Here is a 26,679-nt window from a genome sequence, read left to right as displayed (position 1 = left end):
ATGAAGATTTCCTAGACCATTATATTTAAAAATTTTAACTCTCCACTTCCAACCCTGTCCCTCTCTATGCTGTGTTTTCTTCTCTTGTGTTTCTTATCAGACTTCCTACCTGTATTGTCTATTTTTCCCTCTATAGTAAACTTTAGGAAGGTTTTTTGTTTGTTGTTATGTGAAGGATTTTGTTTATTCACTGTCCCTGTACCTAGAATAAACCCTGGCCCTCAGAACTTAAAGAATGTGTGAATGAATAAATGAACAAAATGTATAGCGTCAGTTTTAGGATTGGAGTATTTCTCAAGAAATCCTATAACTTAGGCTCTTATGATTGAAATTATATCTAAAAGTTTTAAGAGGTTAACTTGCTTTTTGTTTTGAGTTAAGTGGCTTCATAAGATCTAGTTGAACATATAAATCTTTAATTTTAGAGGTCAAAGGTATCAGATATTACCGGTTCTACTTGTTTCAGCCTAGTAGTATTGCTGACCATCCAGCCATTCCCTACTTTTCTTTAGGGTGATGTTCTAGGATTTCATGTCTGCTCAGCATATACACATTAGACTTTTTTTCAGTTTTGAAAAACTTATGTTGCCATTGTGGGGTTTCTCACATCTTAAGTAGTCACTCTGCCTTAAATTCTTGTGGCTGGTTTCTCACATTGGAGGAATAAATGGTAATTACTACTACCAGCACCTGAATGAACATATACTAAATGAACATTTACTATGTGTTTGGTACCATGCCTAAGAGGCTACATTTTTTATTTATCCGAACCTAGATGAATCTTGAGAGAGCTATACATTTTTGTAATATTTTAAGATAACATAACTTGCAAATGATAGACAGTTTTTCATAAGTTACTGGGAATATATGAAAAACTTTGTATGTGTCCTGTGTAAGAAGTCCTGAGGTTCACCACTTAGTGAGAGATTAATAACTCCTGAGCCTCTGGCTACAGGCTAGGATTATAGCTATGAATATGATACTGTCCTTGCCCTGGAGCAACATAGGAAACAAATTAATGGATCATTTAAGTGTCATACGTGTTACAGTTGATAGGTGATCATGTCGTAGTGTGACCCCTCACCTGGACTTTGTATTCCAAACTCTCTACTTCATGTTCTATTTTAACTCTTCAAGAGAAGTAGTAGAAAACTTTCAAGTACTTGATTTGGATGCATCCCAGATAGTATAAATTTTCTTTTATAATCATTTTTAGGTATATGGTATGTATTAATGTTGTTAAACATGATACCTTTCTCAACATATTGTTTTGAAATTGTAAAGTTTATGTGTAAGTAGAAGAAAGACCTTGTTCAAGGTTACTTGTCTGCTTTTAGTCAGAAGTTATATGTCTTAGGTATATTCAGAAAATATTGTTTGCTCCATAAAAGATTTCTATTGCCATACCATTTTGTATATATCAGCAAGAACTTCTTTCTGATAGCTTTATAAGGACACATGTAAATACTTTGCTTTAGGCAGGAAGCTATCATAGTTGCTAGACACATTCTTTATTTTGGTGCATAAATTTGAAAAATGAAGACCAGAAATGTCAGAAAGTACATAGAGAATATTGAATTATCAACCTTCTTGTACAGATGCACTAATACATTTACCCCAGGGAATGAAATTAAGCAGAGTCTCAGCCTTAACTGTGTTTCTTGACATTTTTGCATGTAATTTTGTAAAGCGTAATATTGCTCTAGTAACTCTTTTTGGAGAAGAAGGCTATCATATCTGTTTTTATAAAGTACGTCTTTAATGGAGATTCATTTTTATCCCCAAGGCAACTGTGATTTGACTATGGATATTATAAAAATGCTAAAGCAAAGTTTATATTTTGTTTGATCCTTTTAATAGGCTAGGATGTAGAAATTTATCTCTTTGGTAAGTAATACAGATATTTTAAATATGGCCAAACTAATTTTTTATTTTTTATTTTTTTGGCCAAACTAATTTAATAAATTATTTCAGAGTGTACTAATTATGACTCTGGTGGTTTTGGTAGTTTTATCTTTGTTCCAGTAAATAATCCTTTTTCTTTCCAAATCTTATTCCGAGCCCTATGAGGTAGGATTGTATATATATTGATATTGTGAAAAAGACTTCATTTTTGTCCTCATAACAATTTAATTTTTTACTTCTTACTAAGCAGCAGTAAACATTGAGCAGTCATAAAAGGGAGAATAGAGAACATGACCTCTCAAAGATTTTCATGCTGGGAGACTGTGGAACTTTAATATATGATATTGACATATTTATTCACAACATATAAAGGGAGATTTGACAGGAATTGGCTCCATTTGTTCATTCAACAAATATTTATTGAGTTTAGTGATAAATGTAAGGCTTCGGAAAGGTAATGAATAAAATAGGTTTGCACTATTAATAAGCTTCCAGGTTGGTGAGTATTACTGAGGTGTGTGAATTTTGATATTTTTATATTACAGTGTAATAACTGTTATGGTAGGAGTACCTTATGTGGTATGTAACCCTATAGAAAGGATTCCTCATCTAGTCTTGGATGGCCAAGGAAAGCTTACCTGAAGAAGAGATAGCTAATGTGAGGTGCCTAGGTGAGATAGCCAAAAAGGAGGGAGATGGAAATTTATGGTGGATTTCTTATAGGCATCTCAAGGTTAATATTTCTGAAACCAAATTCAGTTTTCTTTTATCCTAAAAATGCCTTTTCAGGGGCACCTGCATGGCTCAGTTGCTCAAGTGCCTGACTCCGTGATTTTTCCCCCCACTTAAGTCACCATCTCATGGGTGAGAGCTAACCCCATGTTGTTGGGTTCCACACTCAGTGGGGAATCTACTCAGAGATTCTCTCCCACTTCCCTCCTCTCTTGGTCTCTCGTCCTCTAAAATAATCTTTAAAAAAAAAAAGCCTTTCCCCCATTTATTTTATATCCCTATTTCTCCCTGAAAGTTCTAATACTTAGTTTCCAGCTTGCAAAGCAATAGAACACCATAGTCATCTTAGATATACTCACCTCACTCATTTCCTTCACTCAGCTGTACACTAAGTTTTTAGATTCTGTTAAAAAAAAAAAGTCCCTTCATTTTTTTCCCCCCCGTTCCTCTGTCTCCTACCTTTGTTTGGGCAGGCCTTCAGTTCTTGCTGGGATAACTGTGGTAGCCTTGAAACTTGCTTTCGTGCCTCTGCTGTTTCTCATTCAGTCCACCTAACACCCTGCTGCACGTTGGGTTTTTCAAAGTGCAAATTTGATCATGTTAATTTCTTATTATAAGTACTCTTGATAGCTTTCCATGGTTTTCAGGCAAAAGGAAAAACATTTTGGTCTATTGTAAAATTCCTTTGAATAATTTTGTTCCTCTCTACGTCTGTGACTTAATTCCTTGCAATTTGTTTTCCTCCCTCCTATGGCCCTTAAACATGGTTGCTTGTCACGTATGCACTGGGCTATACCTTCTGTTTGAAGTGCTAACTGCCCTTCTCAGCTAACTGGTCAGGTTCTTTAATCCTGGGGTCAAGCATCATTCACTCCCATGTCTTCAATCTATTTCTCTCGCTGGTAATTTTCATAGGTTTCGGGTTACTCGCTTGCTTTTGCTTTGCCACCAGACACCACACTAAAAGCGATGGCCATATTCTATTCAACTCTGTATCACTAGCACCTACCACTTTGAGGAACAAACATCAAATGTATGCTATTATTTATTGTATAATGGGAAATAGGTAGTTTGGGGCCAAGTGCCAGGAGATTCTTAGGTAGTAGATTAATGAATGTGGCCTTTAAATGTAACCACTGACAGTTTAAGAGCAAAAGAAGTCCTGTCTTTTGGGTCATTCTTTTTCTTTTTAAAGATTTTATTTATTTATTCATGAGAGACAGAGAGAGAGTCAGAGACACAGGCAGAGGGAGAAGCAGGCTCCATGCAGGGAGCCTGACCTGGGACTTGATCCAGGGTCTCCAGGATCATGCTCTCGGCTGAAGGCAGGAGGCGCTAAACTGCTGAGCCACTAGGGCTGCCCTGGGTCATCCTTTTGAGAGAATAATAGTGTTCAAAAAAGTTGGGGGGGGGGTGATAAAAAAAATACTGGTCTTGTTTTTTGCTTTGAAAAATGTTCATTGAGCATTTGAAAATACTTTTATGGACTCATTAGCAGTTTGGAATTCAGGTGAGAAGCTGAGCTGGTGGTAGGAGTTTGGACACCATCAGTGTATGAATGGGGATTGAAGCACATGGGTGGGGAAGATACCATTCTACCAGGCATGTGAAGTGAGGCCAACAGAGGGGTGAAGAGTCTTGTCACATGGCAATGTTAGAATATGGCACTGAGGAATGGGCACCTATAAAAGAATTGATAGGAATAGTCAAGAAGGTAACGGGAGAACCAGAACAGTGTGTTGGAATGCAGCACACTGGCGCACAAAGAATGAATATGGGAGCAGATTTGCTTACTGTAATCATGGGGGAGGCAACACATATGAGGGGGATGGGTATATGGAAAATCTTTAGAACCTTTGCCTAATTTTGGTGTAAACCTGAAACAGTTCTAAAAAATAAAATCTATGTAAAATAAACAAACTGTAGAGCATTATCTAAATGTTAATTGGAGGAAGGTGGTATGGTTTCATCTAAACGCCAGATTGGAAGACAAAATCTGGCTTTTACTCTCACGTCTTCACTTACCGGTTCAATGATGAGGGATTAGTTAAGCATCTCTTTGAATTAAGGACAAAATAAGATTCATATATAAGTGCCTTTTGTAAACTGTTGTTTTATATTATTTTTCCCCTACCTGAGATTTGACTGTGTTTTAAAATCTAAAGGCTACTTTTGTGAAGTAGTTGCATATTTTTAGATTTATTTTATTTTTTAAGTGTCAAATAAATGTTCTTGACCATGAGACACTACACTTTTGAAATTCACCTCTGCTAGGAGAGGTTTTTAGTCATGATGATGGCATGATGAAGTTATTTGAATGCAAGATGGGAATTTGCGATGAGTAGCTATATAAATTAGAAAGCTCATTGGATTCACCCAATTTTACTGTTTGCCTTCCTCCCATAAGGTAATGCACCAGGGTTTTTGAAAGATTACCATTAATCTCCCAAAGATTAATTTCCAAAAGATTAATGATCAACAACACAGATTTTATTCTCTTTAATTATTGCTGAAGGTTAGAGCCTACATCAGGGCTCTTAACTCTCCTGACAATGTAAGAGAAAGTGACACATTTACAAAATGGAGTTATTTAATAATAAAAAAAAAAAATACTAAAATGGGATTCTTTTAATTCCTAGTGATAAACTTCACATAAGTTTAAAGTTTTGCAGGTAGAGGTCACAGAACTCAGTACAGTCCTTTGCTCTTTATTATTGTACACAAAGTTGCAATGATATTTAGGGACTTTTAAGAAAAATGTCAATGTTGAAGATACCTCTGGGCTACTTTGCTCCACCGAGAGGAGAAGGTCACAGACTCCATCTCTGGCTTTGTCTGCTCCCTTGCAAATTGAATGGTTTTTGGTGGAATCCGTAGGGACCTAGAGAAAGGCTTTGGGTGACTTAGCAAAATCTACCATTTCTTTCATAAAATGTTTGTGTCCTACTGAAAGATCATTAGAATCATATTTCTCTATGAAGAATAGTGCTTTTCAATGCCTTCTTTCTGTCTCCTCTTTTTTTTTTTTTTTGTTTCCCCCAGTTTGAAAAAGAGTTTACCGACCACCAAGAAACTCAGGCTCAATTGCAGAAAAAAGAAGCAAAGATTAATGAACTTCAAGCAGAGTTACAAGCTTTTAAGTCAGAGGTAAAATACCATCTCTCTGGATTGAATTTGGGTATTGAAAGCTTACCAGGGAAGCAAAGGTCATGTCATATCTTTGTAGCTCACAATGTTTAAACTTTAATTTTACTTGTATCTTTTCATAGAATTGTTTATAAGTGTTTCTATTTTGTAAATTAAAAAAATTATTTTGCTAGCTTTTTTTCAATTTGCATTTTTAAGGATGTCTAAACTTTTACTAATTAATCTGCTTCCTTATTTTTAATTTGGATTTTGTTCCTAATGTCACATGTTTAGTATGTAATCATAAAGGGTAAGAAAGTCTTTTTTACTCTTAGATTTGTCATTCATCACTGATCTTTATCCCACTACAGGAAATTATTGCTCAAGCTATTTATTTTTCAAAACCTTCAGCCTATGGGTACCTTGCAGTGAAAGATAACCTCTAGCTGAATGAGAACATTTTCTGATAATTTTTCAATTTCCAAAAGTAAACAGATTTAAAACGTGACAAAAAAAGGGAGCAAATCTGGATTATGAGGCAGATAGCTCACATACACCCTCTACACATAAAACATTTAGATAGCAAGAAATACATCATCTGCATGTTATGAACGGATGACAGTAAGGAGCTGGAATATTCATAGCAAAATTTCTTCATGCAGATTTGCATATAGGATGATGAGCAATAAGTATAGTTTTGCTCATTTCCTTTCATCCTAATTTATGGTTATGTCGAAATAGTCTCAGATGTACCATTTCCTATATCGGTGTACTATTTCCTCTATTATTGGCTACTTCAGTTTTCTTTTAAATACTTAGTGGATAGTTTTGTTACAGAGGCTGTAAGAAGGTACCCAAAGAGACAGCTATCTGTTAAGTGTTCAATTTTAGGGGAAAAAAGCTCTTATCTGTAAGAAAATGACTCTCACTGATCTTTCTTTAGTGTACAAGGAGGAAGTAAAATTCATCGAAACTTTGCATCTTTCTTGTGTGCCTCCTTGTCTCTCACACCAAAAGAAATGTTTGATTATATTTCAGATTGAGTTATAGACAGTGGCTGAGAATTTATGTCCAGTTTCCCTTGGTCTGGGCTAATATAATTTTAAAAACTTTTTCTAGTTGAAGCATTACTTGTAAATCCAAACTAAAGAATTCCTGTTGATAAAAAAGAAAATAACCACCAACTTTGGATATATTATTGCTACATGTATTTTATATGAATATGGGAATAAATTTGTCTTAAAACTGAGATTAAATCCAGGGATCTCTTATACTATTTGAAAATATGGATAAGGATGACTAGAATTAGAGACTTCATATTGGCCACCATGTTAATTTTTGAAGAACAACAGGAAAAGGTTTTTTTTTGTTGTTGTTGTTTGGATTAGTGTGTGTTTCTCATGAAATCCATTCATTTATCTTAAGATCCTTCTCTTTGATCAAAGCTATAATGAATATGAGGGGTATGAATAAAATATATCCTATTGTCTGATTTTACTTCATTTACCTTCATTCACTTAACAACCAAGTATTGTCAGGTGCTGGGAATATAATCAAGTTAATCACAGGATAATCTGGCCTCATGAATAATATATTTAAGTCAACCATACTGTACCAAATGAACTAAAAAGAGAAGAAATTCAACTATATCTTTAAGATGTTAATAATTATAAAATGTATATTGAGTGTGAAAATAACATACATCCTTAATGTTCACAGGGCATACTGTCCATCTTAACAGCAATGCAGCATAATGCTGAATAGCTTCTACTTTATAGTTAATGTTTTTGTTAATATGTTTTTTGATTTGTGGTTTCAATTTCTTTTATGACACGTTTTCGTTGTGTTGATCTCAGATGTCAATTTCAGGCTTTTATACATGATCTGTTTTCCATAAATTTGCCATAAAACTTTTAAAATGATTTATTAACATTTATTAAAGGCCACAATTTGCAAGATAGTGTGTATGTGTCTTAGAATTGAAATGAGTAATTACAGGAAAATAATCCTATCACGAAAAATTATCAACTCTGATCTTCTTTAAAATAATCAAAATGCATTTATTCTTACCATGCCATAGACACAGAACAAAAGTGACCAGTGGACCTATTTGGCTCTTTTTCACTCCTGGTTTTGCATTGCTTTTCTGTGACCCTGGACAGTGTAGAATAGCAACCCCCTTCACTTGTGATTCATCACCCTGTACTTGTCTGCTTTTTCTCTCATCTTTAATTCATTCATCCTACACCTCTTTTTTCAATGGCTGTCATTTGCCAGTTGCAACTTTAGATGCTGGAGAAAGAGGTAGTAAATTATATAGACTTAGTCACTTCCCTCATGGAGCTTATAATCCATCAAAGAGATAAATGCTAATGATTCCATAAGTACATACCACTAGGATAAGGGCAATCAGAAGAGAAGCACACAGTGCTATCAGGGTAAAAGGAGTGGTCAGATGAGGCTTTCCTGAGGAAAGGTTGTGCTAAGACTTGAAAGGATTGGCAGGAACTACCATGTGCCGAGACTTGGGTTCCAGGCAGAAGGAATAGCATGTGCAAGGGCCCTGAGGTTGTTATGAGGTTGGCATAAAGGTGGAATTATATATGAAAGCCACTTGAAAGGCCAGTTCATGAGGATTGTGATGTGCCCTTGCAGGGCCTACTTAAGAATTTCAGATTTTTTTTTTCTCTTAAGATAAAGACATGTGACAATGCTATTTAAGTCTGTTGATCTAATTATTTAACTTCTCATTTAAATGCTAGTATTCCATAGAATTCTGTATATAGAATTGACTTTATGCTGCATACTCTGTAAATACTGATTGAACTTACCTACTCTTGTGACTTTCATTATCACCTAGAAGCTGCTGATTTTCTTTTTTTTTTTTTTAAGGGTTTTTTTTTTTTTAATTTTTATTTATTTATGTATGATAGTCACAGAGAAAGAGAGAGGCAGAGACACAGGCAGAGGGAGAAGCAGGCTCCATGCACCAGGAGCCCGATGTGGGATTCGATCCCGGGTCTCCAGGATCGTGCCCTGGGCCAAAGGCAGGTGCTAAACCGCTGCGCCACCCAGGGATCCGGAAGCTGCTGATTTTCAAATCTTCTAGACCCATGTACCCGTATCCTTCCTGGACACCTCTTAACTGGGTGGCCGTAACTACCAAAATAGGAAATAATATTTCTGGCAGTTATACTTTTATGAAAAAAAAATGAAATTCTTTAATTGAGGTGGGGGGGGGGCCAACTTGGTTGGAATTTTGTTTTTCAGTTAACCCATGTGAAATTGCTGATACTGAATTATCTTTGATTTAAAGTAATCATGTTTGAGGAGAGTATACTTTTACATGTTTCACAGATATTTTTAGTCATGTTTCTTTTTTCCTCTTCTCTTCTAGTTTGGTGCCTTGCCAGCTGGTAGAAATAACTCTTTGCCACAGTCAAAAGAAAATGGAACTGGCCCCCCAGCACTTGCTCCTCCTCTGCCACTGCCATCTTGTGGAGGCATGCCACCTCCACCCCCTCCTCCCCCACCTCCTCCACTTCCAGGAATGCCAATGCCTTTTGGTGGTCCCGTGCCTCCACCACCACCTCTGGGATTTCTCAGTGGGCGAAACTCTCCTCCTCCACCAACCCTACCATTTGGGTTAAAACCAAAGAAAGAATTTAAACCTGAAACCAGCATGAGAAGATTGAATTGGTTAAAGGTAAAACAGAAATAGAGGGAAGAAAACATACTGCCACCTAGATTAAAATTTAATATTTACTTATATTTAATTTCTAGTGGAAATCCTAATCAAAGCGACATTAAATAGACAAGCGTTATTTGAATTCAATAAAAGTGTTAAGACAATGCCCTTTTCTCCCAACTGAGGCTTTCTGGATCAGAAGCTTGGTGAGAGTTAATAGTTGTTACAGTGGGATTTGATTTGTTATTAAATTGGCAATGCAGCATTAGCATCATTGAACCCTATATGAAGTGTTTTTTGGTGTTCTTTGGAACTTTTCTATATTGGTAGCCATTGGAAAAATTCCTGCTAATTATCACAAGTTGTTATTCAGTCAGGACACAGAAATTCTGAATCCTACAGAAAGATGGTTTCATGGTCACACAACATTGGGAAATGATGTGTACTGTGCACTTGAATTGTTGGAGTGCATGCGAGCATTACCTGAGACTCTGAGAGGAATAATTAAGAAGAAACAAATTTAATTTCACTCTGCTTCAAACCCTCAACTACGTGATGGTGGAACTTTGTTGTTTTTGTTCCCTTAATAAAACCTTAGCTTCCCGGGGAATTTGTATTTTATTGAACACACTTTGGGGAAAAATATTACAGGGATTACTTCGTAAACATCTGCTGGCAGCTATGGGACCCTGGGTCTGAATGTAGTGATTGTGCTGGGACAGTTGAAACACCCAACTATTTATGAATCCATCTCTCTGACTGCAGATCAGACCTCACGAAATGACTGAAAGCTGTTTCTGGATCAAAGCAAATGAAAATAAGTATGAAAATGTGGATTTGCTCTGTAAACTTGAGAATACGTTTTGTTGCCAACAAAAAGGTAAGTTGAGCATCATGCTTATTTGTTAATTTTAGTATGTTAACACTGCCAATTTTTATATATTAACTTCTGGAGAGCTTCTTATTTTAAGAGTCCTAGACATGATATTTTTACTTCACTAGTGGCTAAATAAATTATCTAATAAAAAGCAATGTTTAAAATCCAAATTTTGCTATTTACATTAATAGCATGCGCCATCTTTAAAATACAAATGCTTCATACAGAACTTTGTCAAATTTTCAGTATAATAGCTTTTTTGAATATGTTCTAAATTGGACTTTTGAAAAAAAGGAGGTTGTTTTCATAGAGAATTTTGGCATGAGAGTTCCTTTTTGTCAATGGGACATAGAAAAACACAAAAATGAGAGACTTCTGGTTAGAATTTTACCACCCCTTAATATTGCAGTGACTGTCAAAATAACTGGTATGAATCACATAGAAGAAATACCAAATTTATTGAAACCTTGAAAGTTAGCTTAAAATAGAAGTATATGAATAGGTTATATGATCTTTTCCTTAAAAATGATAGCATTCATTTTCTTTCCTTTTTTTTTTTGTGATAGTAGCTTTTCTTGTTTTTTTTTTTTTTTTTAATAATTCAAACATTCTTATCTGAAAATTGGATCTCTACCACACGTTTCAGAGTTGATATCCACTTAAGCTATTGGGTTAATTTTTAAGTTCTGTAATGCTTACATTTTAGGCCTATATTACAAGGTACTTAGATCAGTGATTACCTTTTAATTTTCAAAAGGAACCTTTTCACCATAGGCTATGCCACTTATGACTGGGCTCATTGACCACAGAAAGCTGAAGGAGAGAGATGTATTCCAGCTGGAGATGGGAAAGCTTGCTATTGAGAGGGGAGAATTAACTTCTTAAAATACATACTGGGGGGCACCTGGGTGGCACAGCGCAGTCCTTTACGTATCTGCCTTCAGCTCAGGTCATGGTCTCAGGGTCCTGTGTCGTTGGGCTCTCTGCTCAGTGGGGAGCCTGCTTCTGCCTCTCCCTCTGCACCCCTACCCCGCTTGTCCTCTTTCTCTTCTCTCTCTCTCTCTCTCTCTCTCTCTCTCTCTCTCTCAGAATCTTAAAAAAGAAGATACTATGTATTAGGCACTATACTATGTATCTGATTAAACTTGATAATCAGAGCAATGAAAGGATATTGGCAGATCCTAAAAGAAAAAAATCATTTGCATTCCTTTGAAATGCTTGTAAAATATAACTATAAATTAGAATCTCTTTCTAGAAAATAATTGTAAGTTAGAAACTCTAAAAGGTGATTTTAAATTAAGGTGGTTTCCAGGATTTGGGATTAACCCCAAACTTTCAGCAGATATTTTTGGGTACTGTTCTTGACCAAAATGGTAAAACTTGTGTTTTGATCTTTGAAAACAGTGGGAGTTTTCCCAGCAGGCTTATCCTAGGAAAACTTGTGAAGTAAGCAGATCTTAATTTTACCTTTTGATTATGGAGAATGAACATTTTCTTTGAATAAGATTAGTGCACTCTTCAGGCAATCAAGGAAAATATATGGCAGTTAAAATGTGTATTTACATGTAAAACACTTCAGAATTTCAGATTTCATAATCTGGAATTGATTAGTTTTCCCTTTGCTTTCCTAGTAGGTACAAATGGTGATACCTTAAAGCTATTTAAGTTATACTGCCATCCAGCTACTGTCTCTTTTTTTTCCCTCTTTACTCTGATTACTTTCTTAATTAATGAGGCCCAAAAGGGAAACTTGTTAGCATGTCTTTAATTTAGCTGTAGTGCTAGCCCTAAATGAAATAATTGGACTTTTAAAAAATTCTTAAGTCATCTAACTTTAGCCTTGAGATTCAAGGTTGGAAAAAAAAAAACAACAATGTATTTGCGGGATCTAATATTAGTTATAAAGGTGAAGGTGAGGGAAGGACAACCTTTTTCTGAATATTCTGTACTTCCATCCCTTTCTGCCTTTGGACAAGCTGTCCCCTTGCCCCTGAGTCTCTCATTTGACATAGTGGCTGGCCAAGCCCCACAAATTCTATCATTTCTACTCAAATGCTACCTTCTTTCTTCTGTGATGGTGGATGATTTATTGGAAAACAAAATTGATGCTTGCAGAAAAGCAGGATTTTCTATAGATATTTTGTACTAAAGATCAGAAAAGAAGGCGAGACTAAAGTATTTGGAAAGCTTAGACAAGGCTAAGGGGCTGGTGGAGTCACCACCTTGCTCCTTGTCTGTTTATTCATGGCCTGGCCCCTGAGGCTTTAGGTCCAAATCTTTTGCCTGTCTCCTGTGACTCCAAAGGTTACTTTGAATCAATTTTGTAATTTCCGCAGAATTCAAAATTAAACCTTGTCACTTATTATTCAGTCCAAGGTGGCCAGACAGTTGCTCTCTGATCTCTAGCTGGCAGGGAAAAGTAGAGCCATTGCCTACTGGTTGATTTTCATCTTTGGTTTGCATTATAGCTTCATGAAGAAGGACACAGGATTCTTGTTATTGGAGACTCTACTGGGTTTTTAGAGAAATAGAATATCTTTTTTTTTTTTTTTTTTTTTTTCATTGCAGTAATTCTTCTGTCTAAAAACCAGGGCATTTTGTGATAACGTGGATGGACCTTGAGGGCATTATGTTAATTGAAAATATTCAGACAGAGAAAGACAAATACTGTATGATTTCTCTTATATGTAGATTCTCAAGACAACAAAAAAAGTAAACTAAGCTCATAGATAGAACAGATTGGTGGTTGCCAGAGGCGTGGGTAGGAGAAATGGGGAAAGGGGGTATAAATTGATTGAACAAACAAAAAACCCAGAGCTATTTCTCTGATTACAAAAGTGAAAGTTCCATCCCAGGAATTTAAAATGCTAAATGCCAATCAGTTGTACTCCCTAAACATTTGAAATAGGTAGAAAGAAAAAAAGAACTGAATTCAATCATTTACTCTCTATCTGTTCTAGTCACATACTCTGTATTTTTTGGTCACTAAGGTTTTTTGTTTGTTTCTATGGAAGACACTGCTTTGGGTTTTATAAACTTTCTGGTTAAGATGCCTGGGTTTTGGTGATTTTATACACTGAAAGTTGGAAAAGGAAGAGGGCCTAATAGTACCCATAGAGCATCTGTGGTATACCACTCGCTGAACTGGGCTATTTTCATGTTACCTTGTCTAATTCAGGAACACATCTCTACTGAGATTTTTCTCCTGCACAACATGCTAAGTCTCCAGAATACCACCCTGCCTCATGCTCTGGGAGAAATAGCAAGGTATTCTAGGTAGGAACTTGGACATTTCCTCCTAACTCATGTTCTTCTTTATTATATCTTTTCCCAGTTAGATTTTAATAATGTTGTCTTTTAAACTAACTTCCCTGTGATGTTTATAACATTGCTTTAATAGGAAAGTGCCTGTGCCCCATCTTTAGGAGTACAGGAAACTGTCTTAGGCTTTTCCTGTGAAATCAACATGTTTGCCTAATTCAATTGTATTGCTTTTTCTTCTATACCTTATTTTGCTATCAAATATGACTTTGGGGGGCAGCCCGGGTGGTTCAGCGGTTTAGCTCCTGGAGCTACCTTAGCTCCACCTTCGCGCCACCTTCGGCCCGGGGTGTGATCCTGGAGACCCAGGATCGAGTCCCGCATCCGGCTCCCTGCATGGAGCCTGTTTTTCCCTCTGCCTGTGTTTCTGCCTCTCTGTCTCTGTCTCTGTCTCTGTCTCTGTCTCTCTCTCCCTCCCTCTGTCTCTCTCTTCCTCCCTTCCTCCCCCCCATCTCTCATCTCTCATGAATAAATAAATATTTTAAAAAATGTGACTTTGGTTTCCTTGCCTTTCTCCTACATTTTCTAGATTTTTGAGTTCTATCTTAGCTTTCTATGTTTTAAATTCTTCTGAAAACAAAACGTAGACATTTTTTCTGGTCATATTTTTCTTTTTCTCATTCTTTCTCATTCATTTCTCCCACTTTTTCTCTCTCCTGTTTTGGCTACCACTCTTCAAGCAAATATCTTTGGGTATACATTGTATGTTAGGCCTTGTGTTTGGCACTGGGGAGAGAAAGACACGTGCCCATTCACGTGTTGCTTTCACAATCTCCATCAAACGTAGTGAAGTTCCCCCTCAAGTTGAAGCACAAGAATGAGGAATGGAATGACAAATGTTGATTTTGATTCAGAAAGGACTGCCATGTTTTACTCTCTTGGGCTTCTGTTAAAACCTAACAAGATTATAAAAGAAAATTGTTTATATATCTCTTTGAAATTTAATCACAATATTCATATATTGAACATTTGGTATCATCAAAATAATGCTAATGACCTGTGTATTTTTTACCAGATTGAAAGCATCTGTTGGCTAATTTTTACAGGCTGTTGGAAAATGGATTAAAGTATACTAACAGGTTATTGGAGTTGGATTTATCAACTAAAATTAATATTAATTACTTTCATTATTCACAAACTGTTAATAGGGATTAAAGGGCTTTTTGAAAGTACATGAATAGTCTAATTCACTTAGACTGATTTATTATAAAAATGTGATTCCACAATTGTTAGCTTTCTGAAGTAATCACATTTTATAACAGGTGCATCATATTTGCTAGATAAGGCCAATAAACTGGTTTATAAATAATTCCTCAACTGAACAGTTATGGCATATGGAAACAGTTAATGGATTATGCACTTAAAAACAAATCAAGCTTAGATTTCTGACATCATAGTTCAGTGGACAAAGTATTGGGGTAGGGAGTGATAAACCATGGATTATTCCAGGGACTTGGCTGTGCTCAGGGTGTCGCTTTGTATTTGAAACACAATTTATTCCTCTGTATGAACAAAAGTGTATAAAAAAAATCCTAAACTAGCTCACAAGCCTACATGAAGATGAATAATATAATTTGTAGCAGTGTTTTTTTGGAAATATGTGTTAATAAAGAGGTGATGCCAAGACGAATGCAATGTATCTTAAACTTTTCTGAGAAGACATTTGACAAACACTAATTTGGAAAGATTGAGGGGGAAGTCAGTGAAGAATTAAATATTTCCCTAGGGATTTATCCTTTGGTTCTTGTCTGTGTCTGAATCTGAATTGAACTAAAGACTTAAGGAAATGATGGCATAGGTCAGAAATGTCTTGTTTCACCATTAGAAAGTATCTCATTGTTACCAATTATTTGTATTTTGTGTTGGGTTGCTAAAGAAACAGAAATTTATTCTGAAAGCTCTAAAGAAATAGAACTTAGTGAAAACGGCTAAAGAGAGTAGGGTTGTTTAGCCTGGAGCCACAGGCGACTTTTAAGTCCCAGAATGCTTCAGTTACATGCTTAGTTATACAGCGTATCTTTGACATCCTGTGATGGGAATTTTAAAGGCCCTTGTAACTAGGCGCATTACTTGTGTATTGTACAAATACTATAAACAGAAAAGGAGGAGACTTAGATGTGCGTGCATGGGGAGAGGTGCTCATAAACATAGCTTCCTCCCCCTGCTGTTTTCCTCTTCTCTCTTTTCCTTTTAACATTGGAGAGACGAATGGTTCTAGGGAGCACTGGATGCCTAGAGTCACCTGACTTACGTAGTAGATCCGGGTAAACTGTGTTCCTTTTAGATTACAAGGTCACCTTTGGTGTTTTAACTCTTGCAGTCTGTAGTGGTGCACTTGTAGCTGTCCTCTCTTGACAACGTTGTAAGGTGTTAGATTTTATTGTCCTCACACATTTTTTTCACTCAGGATTTCTCTTCAGATCCCCATATCTTCTGTCTTCTCCCCATTTACCCAGGTCATCTCTTGTTGCCCTCTGGTTGCTCAAAGTACACTTCCCTATTTCAGGCATTTATTCTTTGCTTTGTCTGCATTATGTTCTCAAGACTCCCACTCATAATTAGTGTACAGTATTAGTCATCTGAAAAAATAAAGGAGACACATCCTTCTGAATGCACAGTTTTATTTTATTTTGCTTTAAAGATTTTATTTATGTCTTCATGAAAGACACAGAGATAGAGAGGCAGAGACATAGGCAGAGGGAGAAGCAAGCTCCCTGCGGGAAGCCTGATGTGGGACTCCATCCCAGGACCCCGGGATCATGACCTGAGCCAAAGGCAGATGCTCAACCATTGAGCCACCCAGGTGCCCTGAATGCGTGATTTTAATCTTAAAGCAATACTTGTAAATCTGGCTCTTCACACTGCTCCTTCCCTCTCCCTCTTCTGCATTCTCCCCTGTTCCCTCTGCCCACCTCCACAGACACTTGCCAGGCTTGGAAGAAATAGGATCATGTGGAGTTAGTATTGCAACCTGATGCCATCACTAGAGCACTAGAGAAGTGTGGGGGGTTGTGGTAGGAGTGTCATAAGGAGATAGATGTAGGAGGCTTCTTGCTGAATTGTATGCTGTTGGAATTAGAAAATAATGTAGTAAGTTCTTTTGTAATAGGAAAAAACCTTTAATGAAAATAACTTTTTTAACTTTGAATTTCATAAGTTAGTTTTTGAGGTAACTATGTATTTGTGTTTTTGTGAGTTGGGTGTGTTTTGTCCCTCAAGGCTAAATCATTTAGTCACAGCTTATAATTTGTAACACGTCCTATGCATTTAACACAAGCAATCATGGATTTCCTGGCATCTAAGGAGAGCACCAGATTAGAAACCTTTGGTTATCACAGCTTTCACTTGTCTAAGTGCTTGTCTGTCTTAAAAGAATGGCTGTTTCCAAGGCAGATGCATTCTAGTTCAGGAGTTAACTTAGGGTCTTAGAACTTGGATAAGAAAAAAAAAATTACTTTCACTAATCTCTAATTGAAATTTAGCTTTTCCTTTGGTTATAAATATAAGCAACGAACACATTAGCACCTATGCCATTTCTACTTGTTCAGTTGATATATACTTTTATTTATATCCCACTAGAATTATTTCAGATATGTTAAAAATATTATTGAAACTTCTCACTGCTTCAAAATGCGGGTAGCTGCGAGACTTGCAGCTGGCTTCTGTTGTTCAGTACGCTAATAAAGAAGCATATTTTGTCAGTTGGGTCCTCCAGGAGCCAATGCTGAAAGATGTTGGTGTACCAGGTTTTTTTTTTTTTTTTTAGGACTTGTGCTGTGGGCAATGCAGGTGAAGCGTGAAGGTGGAGAAAGCAGGACTAGGGAGGAAGAGCCTTCAACCGTGACGGAATATGACAAATTCTCAGCCATCCTAGCTGGGAGGGTGCTCTGAGGCAGAGGGCATGTTAGGGGAGTCCCGGGTAGTGCTGCTGTCATGCTCAGCCATTGGCTCGGGTTGCCCAGGAATAACATGGCCTGGACTCAGGAGGATCCTGAGGTTGCTAACGGCTTGACTTGCCAGCCAAGTGCACTCCTTGGCAGGTATATTCCCTTCATAAAGGGAGATCTCCTATGTATTTTATTTTCTGCATTTAAGAATTATTCTGAGAAGCAGTCCACCTCTCTACCAGTGGGACCCATGGCAGCCAAGGTTATGAAGCCCGTCATAGCCTTTCTACCTTGTACAGTGCTGGGCATGAGGCCCAGGCCGGGGGCCTAGGCCTGGATTTGACTGCTGCTTATTTATATATATATGCAATTTTATTTTTTTTAAAGATTTTATTTATTTGGGGGAGAGAGTGTGTGCACACCCACAGGGAGAGACGGCGGGAGAAGGAATCTCAGGCAGACTCCCTACTGAGCATGGAGCCTGATGAGAGCTCGATCTCACCACCCTGAGACCTGGACCCTGAGATCACCCTGGAGCCAAAGAGTTGGAAGCTTAACTGACTGAGTCACCCAGGCACCCCCTTCCCCTTCTTTTTAATTCAAGGGGCTAATACATTATCTGTAATGAGAATGAGATATTTCATCCAACTAGGAATACCTTTTTATGGTGACTTTAACATCAGGTCGTTCATTTTTGGATCCTCTTTAACAGATGAATGTATTTGTTAATGAAAGTATGTCAAATCTGGCAAAACTAAGAAACTCCTTAATGAGATAATAATACAACGGTATTGATGATAATTTTTTTTTTTTCAGCAGTTGTGTTTACCTTATATCATTTTATTTGCTCCCAAAACAATCCTGTGGGAGAACCAAGGCGAATATTGCATAGATGTTATATGTAAGAGAAACTTGCACTCTTCAAGCCAAGTTGAGCTAAAAGGAGCTGCCCCTCTGAATGGAATACAGATCTGAGTCTAAAGCCAATGCTTCTCTGCTGTGGCATGCTGCTGCTCTGATTAAAAGAAGTCCTATTATGTTTTATTTAAAGTGCTCTTCTTTGATTTAAAATAATTTCCTTCTCATCTCCTGCCACCTTACCGCTGCCCCACAGCAGTTCACCCTCAGCCCACGATTTATATTAAAGGCTTTAAAAACTTGCCATTTTTTATTAAGACCATCTTTCATCATTTGGCCCCTCTATTCATTTTTGTAAGTATTTGAGCTGTAAATACCAACACCCTGCTGTGGAGTGTGGAAGGGAGAGGGACTGTGGAGTCTCCCCCACCACACACACACATGTGTGACCCTGGCTTTTGCGGCTGTAGTTCTTTATAAAATGGGGGAGATGATACGCATCTCAGAAGGTGATGTGAGGATTATATCATGAAGATTTTAAAGCATCTTTAATGGCCAGCTCATTGTAGTTGCTCAGGAGTTATTAGCTGAACTTAAATTTTGAGAATGCAGGCTCATTTCCACTTGTAAAATTTTGTGTGCCTCCTCCGAATCTTTTGGATGACCTAGCCAGCTTTAGCCCCACCTTCCACATGAAGTCTTTCAAACCCTAGAACTGCTGCATTAGCTGCCATATGTTAGTGGCCACTTGAGAAGAATTCTGTAGTACTGATTGGTACCATCAGTTTTAGAAAGTATTAATAGATTCCGTACATCCTCTTTCTTTCATTTTTGTGTATGTCTTTGTTGTCAGATGCTTTAAAATTCCTGTAGAAGGAGGGATCTGTTGAATCAGGAAAATCAGACTGGTTTGTTTTTTTTTCTCATTTTTTCCCTAAGTTTGTCCATGATTTTTTTTCTTTCAGTTTATAAATCATTAATGGAGTTGAGCCAATAATTTCTGTGATATTATGAGATTTAAAAACTGAGAATTTTAACTTGGCGCGATGGAGCTAATGCTTTGAGAGTGAACTTGAAAAGCTCAATCAGCACTTGGTAAACTCCAGTTCTTGTTACTTATTCATGATTATTTTTGACAGTTATTTACAGTTTCAAAAATTAGCGAGGATGGTATGTAAGGCTTAATGTAATTATAGAACTGGGATGTATTAAGGCGTAGGGAACCTGCATTTGATAGGCCATAAGCTTTACTTGGCTCTTGTATTTGCCTAAATTCTCCCCAGGGTTTGCAGGAAGGGTGATAACTGTTAATTTTCTTATTTTCATAGAGTGCTAGCAGAAGGTTCAGAGGAGTGATAATTTTTCAGGAATAGATTTTTCCCCCCTCCTCCTGCTTTATGGTGTAAGCTAAAGAAATTATTAGGTGAACCATATACAGTAGATTAAATTCTCCTGTTTTGACATACTAAGAACGTCCTGTGGTTTAGCTCCATTCTTGTTTCCTAAAGTGGTGACTAATTAAGGAAATACATAGAGCTGTCTTTATAACTTAGTTGATAATGAACATTGGTATTTCGGCTTTTCTAACAGCATGTCAAATAATCGATAAGGAGGGAGCGAAACCCCTGAAGTGAGAAGTCTTTATTTTGGAATGTCTTACAGCCCCAAATCTAAGTTTGAGAGACACCTTTGGAATTTTCCATGCTGTGTTTATAAATCAGTGTTTTCTGGTGAGTTGGTAAGGAACTTTGTCTGCAAGGAAACAATAACTGGCTAAAAGCGATTTAGACAAGAAGTCAGGTGGTTTTCTTAGATTTGGTAAATTCAGGGTCCCAATGATGTCAGGCCTCAGGATTAGCTCTTTTTTACTTTCTTAGCTTTCCTTCCATTTCTAGCATAGGTTAGCTAGTGAGGGTAGGAGGAATCATGCTCACAGATGGGGCTTTGTATTAATTTTGTATTGCTGCTATAACAAATTACTGTGAATTTGGCAATGTAATGCAAGTTCACTGTTTTACTTTTTTTTTTTTTAAGAATATATTTTTTCATGAGAGAGAGAGGCAGAGACATAGGCAGAGGGGAAAGCAAGCTCACTGCAGGGAGCCTGATCTGGGACTCGATCCCAGGACCCCGGGATCACTATCTGAGCCAAAGACAGACTCTCAACCACTGAGCCACTCAGACACCCCACTGTTTCACATTTCTGTGGGAAGTGCCTCATGGTCTCACCTGGCTAAAATCAGCGTGTCAGAAAGGCTACATTCTGGAGAGTCTGGGGGGGGCAATCTGTCTCTTCCTTGCCTTGTCCAGCTTCTAGAGCTGCCCACATATGTGGCTTCCTTAATGACATCCCTCTCAGACTCTGACCTCTGCCAGGAAAGTTTCTTTTGAAGAACTTTGTGATTCAATTGGGTATACCTGGCCAATCCATGCTAGTGTCCTAGTCTTCAGGTTTCTCACTGTCATCATATCTGCAAGGTTTGTTTTTCCACGTAAAGTAAAATATTTACAGTTCTAGGGATTAGAACATGGTCATCTTCCGCAGAGGAGGATGAGGGTGCTAGGATGAGCAGTCCAAAAATTGAAACATTTCACAAGGTACTTGGCTCTGTTTATTCCATTCATTAAAATTATGTCTGTCTTCTTTATGTGTATGTTCCTTTTACAGGAATGCCATATTAGGGTCCTGGGGCATTTTAACTCTGTAAATTTATTTGTTCTGTTCATTAAATGTTATTGAGTTTCAGATTTTTAATAATCACATTAACATGTTTTTGTTACCACTCCTAAGTGCTTTTCTGGAGTTTTGGGAAAAATCCTTACAAAATGTCTTTCTAAGTACCAGGAAAGATTTTTTTTTTCCCTTCTTTAGTCAAATATACTATATTTAATGAATGGGCAACAGGTATCACACATAGTCTATTAAGGTATTTTCTAGTTTGTAATGTACGCTATAAATTTTATTTTTCTTTCTGAGAAATTACTAAATTCTGTATATTTATACATGTATTTTCAACCCAGAAATCTAGGGTAAAGAACCATTGGCATTTAAAATCAAATGGGTGTGGCACATGGCTGGCTCAGTTGGTTAAGTGTCTGCCTTCAGCTCAGGTCCAGTCCCTAGTCAGGCTCCCTGCTCAGTGGGGAGTGTACTTCTCCTTCTCCCTCTGCCTCTCCCTCTACCACCGTGTTCTCACACACGTGCTCTCTTTCTCTCAAATGAATAAAAAAAGTCTTTTAAAAAAAAAGAAAGAAAACAAATTGATTCTTTACTCTTATTTGTTGCCTTTGTATTTTAAGAAAGAAGGAAAAAGTGGTTCTAATTTAGAAAAAGAAATGCATTATATTTTATACATTATTAATTTTTGGGAGATAACTTATGATTACATTATTAACTTTCTACACTTCCTGTTGAAAAACAATTTCCTCACTCTGTTGTTTAGTTTAATATTTAAAAATGCAGATTATGATTCTTGTTTGTGATTTTCACAACATATTTTCATCTGAATAGTGTTTGTTTTGTGATAGAGACTTTGGGAAGAGGGACGTTTCCTGGTCCAGATATTACTCAGACCTAATAAGCATCTATAAATGGATATGAACATACAATTTCATTACAACCTAGAAAATATATGTTGTTATAGTTGCATATTTCACTGGGCAATTTCAAGTACACTATATAAAAAGTTTATTTTAATTGGAAAAATTTCATCACTGAGGAAATCCCATTTATCAGAAAGATCTCATGCAACCACATTTCACACAAAATAAGCAATTTATTTTAATTTAATTGTTGGCTGTTAGTCATTTGCCAGTCTACTCTTCTATCATAATAGTGCCTTAGATTCATTCTTTCTGAAGCAGAGCTCTTCTTCCTCCTTTAATCTTCTTTTCTTTTTCAATTAGAGAACCAATTATTTTTCAGGGTTTCACAGGTCACAGTGGGACAGTTTGGCGCTCTGCTCCCACAGCATAGGATTCAACCCAGAAGAGTTGAAATAGCCAGTGGAATAATTGTTTTTAAATGAGGAGTATTAGTGTTTAGAGATTTAATGTTTTTCTTTTTTAAAATTATATTTTTTTCTGAATAATACTTTTCTCAAGTTTTATTGTGCTTCATTTCAAACCTTGCCCATCTATATAAAAGTGAATATGAGCTCTCTGACCAATCATTTGTGTTTCCATTACCCACTTTAGTAGATTGCACAGTGTTTCCTGGACTGATAAGGAGTAAAGCAGCAGTCTGTGCTAGCTTCAGTGTGGTAACAATACTTTTATAATATAATTTCCTAGATGTGTGTGTGTGTGTGTGTTTCATAAACTTACATGTTTATGAAAGAATATCCTTCCATGAACCAGATAATCCAAAATTGATAATCATTTTTTACCGGCTGCTTCATTTTTTACCGGCTGTTTTGCTCTGCAAGATTGTTGAGTGCAGAGAAGGCAACTGATGGGATCATCCCATGCCCATTTTTGTGTCTCTGAGGTGTGCTTTATCAAAAAAGCTATTTTCGTGAATGTGTTCTTGATGAATAAGCGTAACTTACCACCTCAATAAATCAAAATTTCTCATTATTCTTGATTATATGAGGGTTGTAAGAAGTCCAGAACAGCTGTTGGAAGCAAAAAGCAATGAGAGAAAGGAGCTGACTTGAACACTAAGAGGGAAGAGGAGCACCTGCTTGGCCCCGATAACCATGCCTGATTCTTGTATTTTAAGACTTAGGCCTTCCTCCCATTTTCATGTGTAGAGGCTGAGGCTCAGAGAAGTTAAAAATCTGGCCCTTGGGGTCACATCATTATCAAGGAGCTAGCAGTCAAGAATTCACTTCTTCCGGACTCCCTACCTTGTGTTCTTTCCTCTCTCACCTGTTTAGACCAGAAAGGGAAAGAGTCCGTGGAAGTGGATGCGGACTGTTGTGGAAATGACCTTGGTATCAGCTCCCCTGACTACCTGTGTGACACACAGTGACCTCTTTTTTTTTCTTCCTTTAACCTTTGGAAGCTCTAAAGGCTATTTCATTCATTACATACGTATTTCCAACTTTTTTTTCCCTCTTAAATACCTTTATATTGTTTTCTCCTGTTCTTCCTCTTCTTAAGAAAGTAATGCCAGCTGTCTTCAGATTTTTCACCCCTACAAATAGCACATTTTTCCTATCCCATGTGTGCATGTGTTCTAAAGGATTAAAAAGAAAAAGAAAATCTTCTCTGTTATTGGTAGCTTTTTTAGGGTCTGGTCCAACTTGTATTTCTAGCTGTATTCTCCTTGTTATTTTTCTGCTCTCTACACTAGACTTCAGTAACTTTGGTCTATTTTTTCACCAAGTATGGCTGTGCATTTCATTGCCTCTCCCTGGGTCTTCATCATTTACTCTTGAGTATTTTAATTTGCAGTTTCTACCCATTCCTCATCTCCTACGACAATTCCCCGTGGGAGCTACTGCTGCCTTATTGGCAGTACGTCTTCCACCAGGTTCCGTGTTGGCGAGCTTGCCTGGGTTCTGCCCCTGGCTGCCACCTGCTGTGCAGTTTTCTGCTTTCACATGGTTGAACCCTTTCTCTTTCACTGGAGAGTGCCAAAGCCTCTGGAAACCCTCCCCTCTCCTGCTGCTCTGCTCTCTCTTTCATCTCCTACTACCTTCTCCTTTGTTCTTTTACTTCAGCCACACTGGAGACCCCCCCCAGATTCGCTGCAGAGGTTCCCTGTCTTGGACACGGAAGGGGAAAAATTAAGTCTTACCATCTGTGACTGTTGACTCCAATGTCGCCTTCTCCGTGAGGCTCCTGCACTTGCTTTCTGACTTAGTACTGCCAGGTTTTCCCATGCACTCCACCCCTGCATCCCCATGCCAGCTCTTTCTACCTTGTTTTTTTTTTTTTTTTTTTTTTTTAGATCGTCTGTCAACTTCTAGCATATCATTATCTACCAAGCATGTGTTTGTCTTTTTATTTCTTTGCCCTCATTGGAATTCAAACTCTTTAGGGGAGAGATCTTTGTTTTCCTTTCCTGATGTACTGCTAACCCCTAGCAGAATGCCTGACGCATAGCAGACAGGGAATTAATGTCTGCTGAATGAATGAATGGGCTCTCATTCCTTTAAAAGAGAAATACAATAATTTCATCTTCTCCCAACAAGCTATCTGTTTCTTTTTCATTTTAAGCAAATAGGAATTTTGGATGGAGAGTAGAAATATTTAAGTGATCCAGATTCCAATGATTTCTGCCACTGATGACTTTAGCTCCAAGTGAATAACAAGCTCTTCTATAAACTAGGTTAAAAAAGTTCAGAACTGTGAAGGTGATTGAGGGTGGGATAGGTTCAGGATCTAGATGCTGAAATGATTGACCTTTCTTGCTTGGTTTAGCAGCAAGGATCTGTATAAGGAGGAGGAAAGAGTTGAGGTAAATTCTGTCTTATTGTTGGATGGACCTTGATTCCAAGTGTGCAAACCAAGAATAACTGTTAACAAATAGATTGTAACACATTTTATAGATTCCCCCCCCCCCCCGCCGAAAATTGCACCTTTGTTGGATATTGATTTTTTTTTGTAGGAGATGAAATTCATATCACATAAAAACTATTTTTAAGTGAATAATTCCGTGGCATTTAGGACATTCACATTGGAGTGCAGCCACCACTTCTGTTTAGTTTTAAAACCTTTCCATCAGTCCAAAGTGAAATCCTGTACCCATTAAGCATTTTTCCCCCTTTGTTCGTTTTCTCCAGCCCTGGCAACCACCAATCTGTTTTCTGTCTGTGTGAATTTATACTGGGTGTTTCATATAAATGGGAGACCTGCAATATGTGACCTTTTTCTGTCTGACTTCTTTCACTTAGCATGGTATTTTTTAGGACCGGACACGTTGTAGCATGTACAGTGCTACATTCCTTTTATGTATATACTATGCTATGTATATATGAATTTTTTTTATTCATTCTTTGCACATTGAAACTGTTTCCTCTGGATCCCTGGGTGGCGCAGCGGTTTGGCGCCTGCCTTTGGCCCAGGGCGCGATCCTGGAGACCCGGGATCGAATCCCACGTCGGGCTCCCAGTGCATGGAGCCTGCTTCTCCCTCTGCCTATGTCTCTGCCTCTCTCTCTCTCTCTCTCTCTGTGTGACTATCATAAATAAATAAAAAATATTTAAAAAAAAAGAAACGGTTTCCTCTTTTTCTGGGCATTTGTGAATAGTGCTGCTGTGAACATGTATTTGTTTAAATACTTGTTTTCCATCTTTGCGTAATAGACTTAGGAGTGGAATTGCTGTGTCACATGGTAATTTGGTATTTAGCTTTTTGAGGAACTGCCAAACTGTTTTTCATTGTGGCTGAGTCTTTTTACATTCCTTCCATCAATGCATTAGGGTTCTAATTTTTCCACATTGTTGTAAATGCTTGTTTTTTTGTTTTTGCTTTTGTTGTTTTTTGGGGGGGATAGTTGTTGACTTTAAGCTTTTAAAAATGTCAAAATTCACTGGAACTGTTTTTATGTAAAGATTTGATTGGGCATAACAAAATCAAGTACATTAACTCTTCTTATAGAGACTAATACAAGCTTTAATCAAGTAGAGAAACTTGGGATACAAATAATAATATAGAAAATTTGAACAGTGGTAGGATTCACAGGTATTACACCTGGGAAGCTTGCAAGTTTACATGAAAGATAATGTGTTATGGGTTATTCTATATTATAACTATAAAATATTACATGTGAGTGAAGTAGACATGAAATATTACTTATGTTCCTTAAAATTTTGTAAAGATGGTTAACTATTTACACTGCTATAGTTTATTATTATAAAATAATTGTTACAGAAAACTTAGAAATAGATGAAAGAAAAAAGTACCACCCTAAACTCTGCTACCTACTTTAAATCAGTGTAGGGTTTGCCTGTATTCCCTTTTATCTTTTCGAAATGTGTATAAGCAATATAATTTTGTATTATTTGCACAGATGCATTCTACGCTATTAAATAGGCTTTATAATATTTTGGCTGGCCATTTAGTATTATGTCAGTCATTATATCACAGCTGTTAGACATTTAAAAATCTATTGATTGAAACTGGATTAATTAGAAACAGCTTCATGAGGGGAGGTGGCTTCACCTTGTTGACCCCATGTGAAATTTCTTTCTTTGCTCTGGTGTCATTTCCTTTGAGGTATGCTCTCTGTGACTTTCCAGACTGGGATAGACCTCTCTGTAAGTCCCACATAGCTCTTTTTCATTCATAGCATTGGTTTGTGATTCTCATAAAATTCTTATTTGTGTATTTAT

General features: G+C 37.1%; 1 protein-coding gene across 1 annotated transcript in view; it reads left to right on the top strand.

The window, feature by feature from the left end:
- DIAPH3 (diaphanous related formin 3) overlaps positions 1 to 26,679 on the top strand; it is a 490,845-nt gene that overhangs the window by 173,431 nt on the left and 290,735 nt on the right. Inside the window, exons 15-17 of the mRNA XM_026009631.2 lie at positions 5,680 to 5,784; positions 9,161 to 9,469; positions 10,217 to 10,331. Of these exons, the coding sequence (XP_025865416.2) occupies positions 5,680 to 5,784; positions 9,161 to 9,469; positions 10,217 to 10,331 (529 nt within the window). The remainder of the gene's footprint in view (positions 1 to 5,679; positions 5,785 to 9,160; positions 9,470 to 10,216; positions 10,332 to 26,679) is intronic.

Source organism: Vulpes vulpes, chromosome 6, assembly GCF_048418805.1.
Source record: "Vulpes vulpes isolate BD-2025 chromosome 6, VulVul3, whole genome shotgun sequence".
Classification (NCBI taxonomy): domain Eukaryota; kingdom Metazoa; phylum Chordata; class Mammalia; order Carnivora; family Canidae; genus Vulpes; species Vulpes vulpes.
The sequence above is the reverse complement of the archived record's forward strand: the minus strand, read 5'-3'. Positions and strand labels throughout refer to the sequence as shown.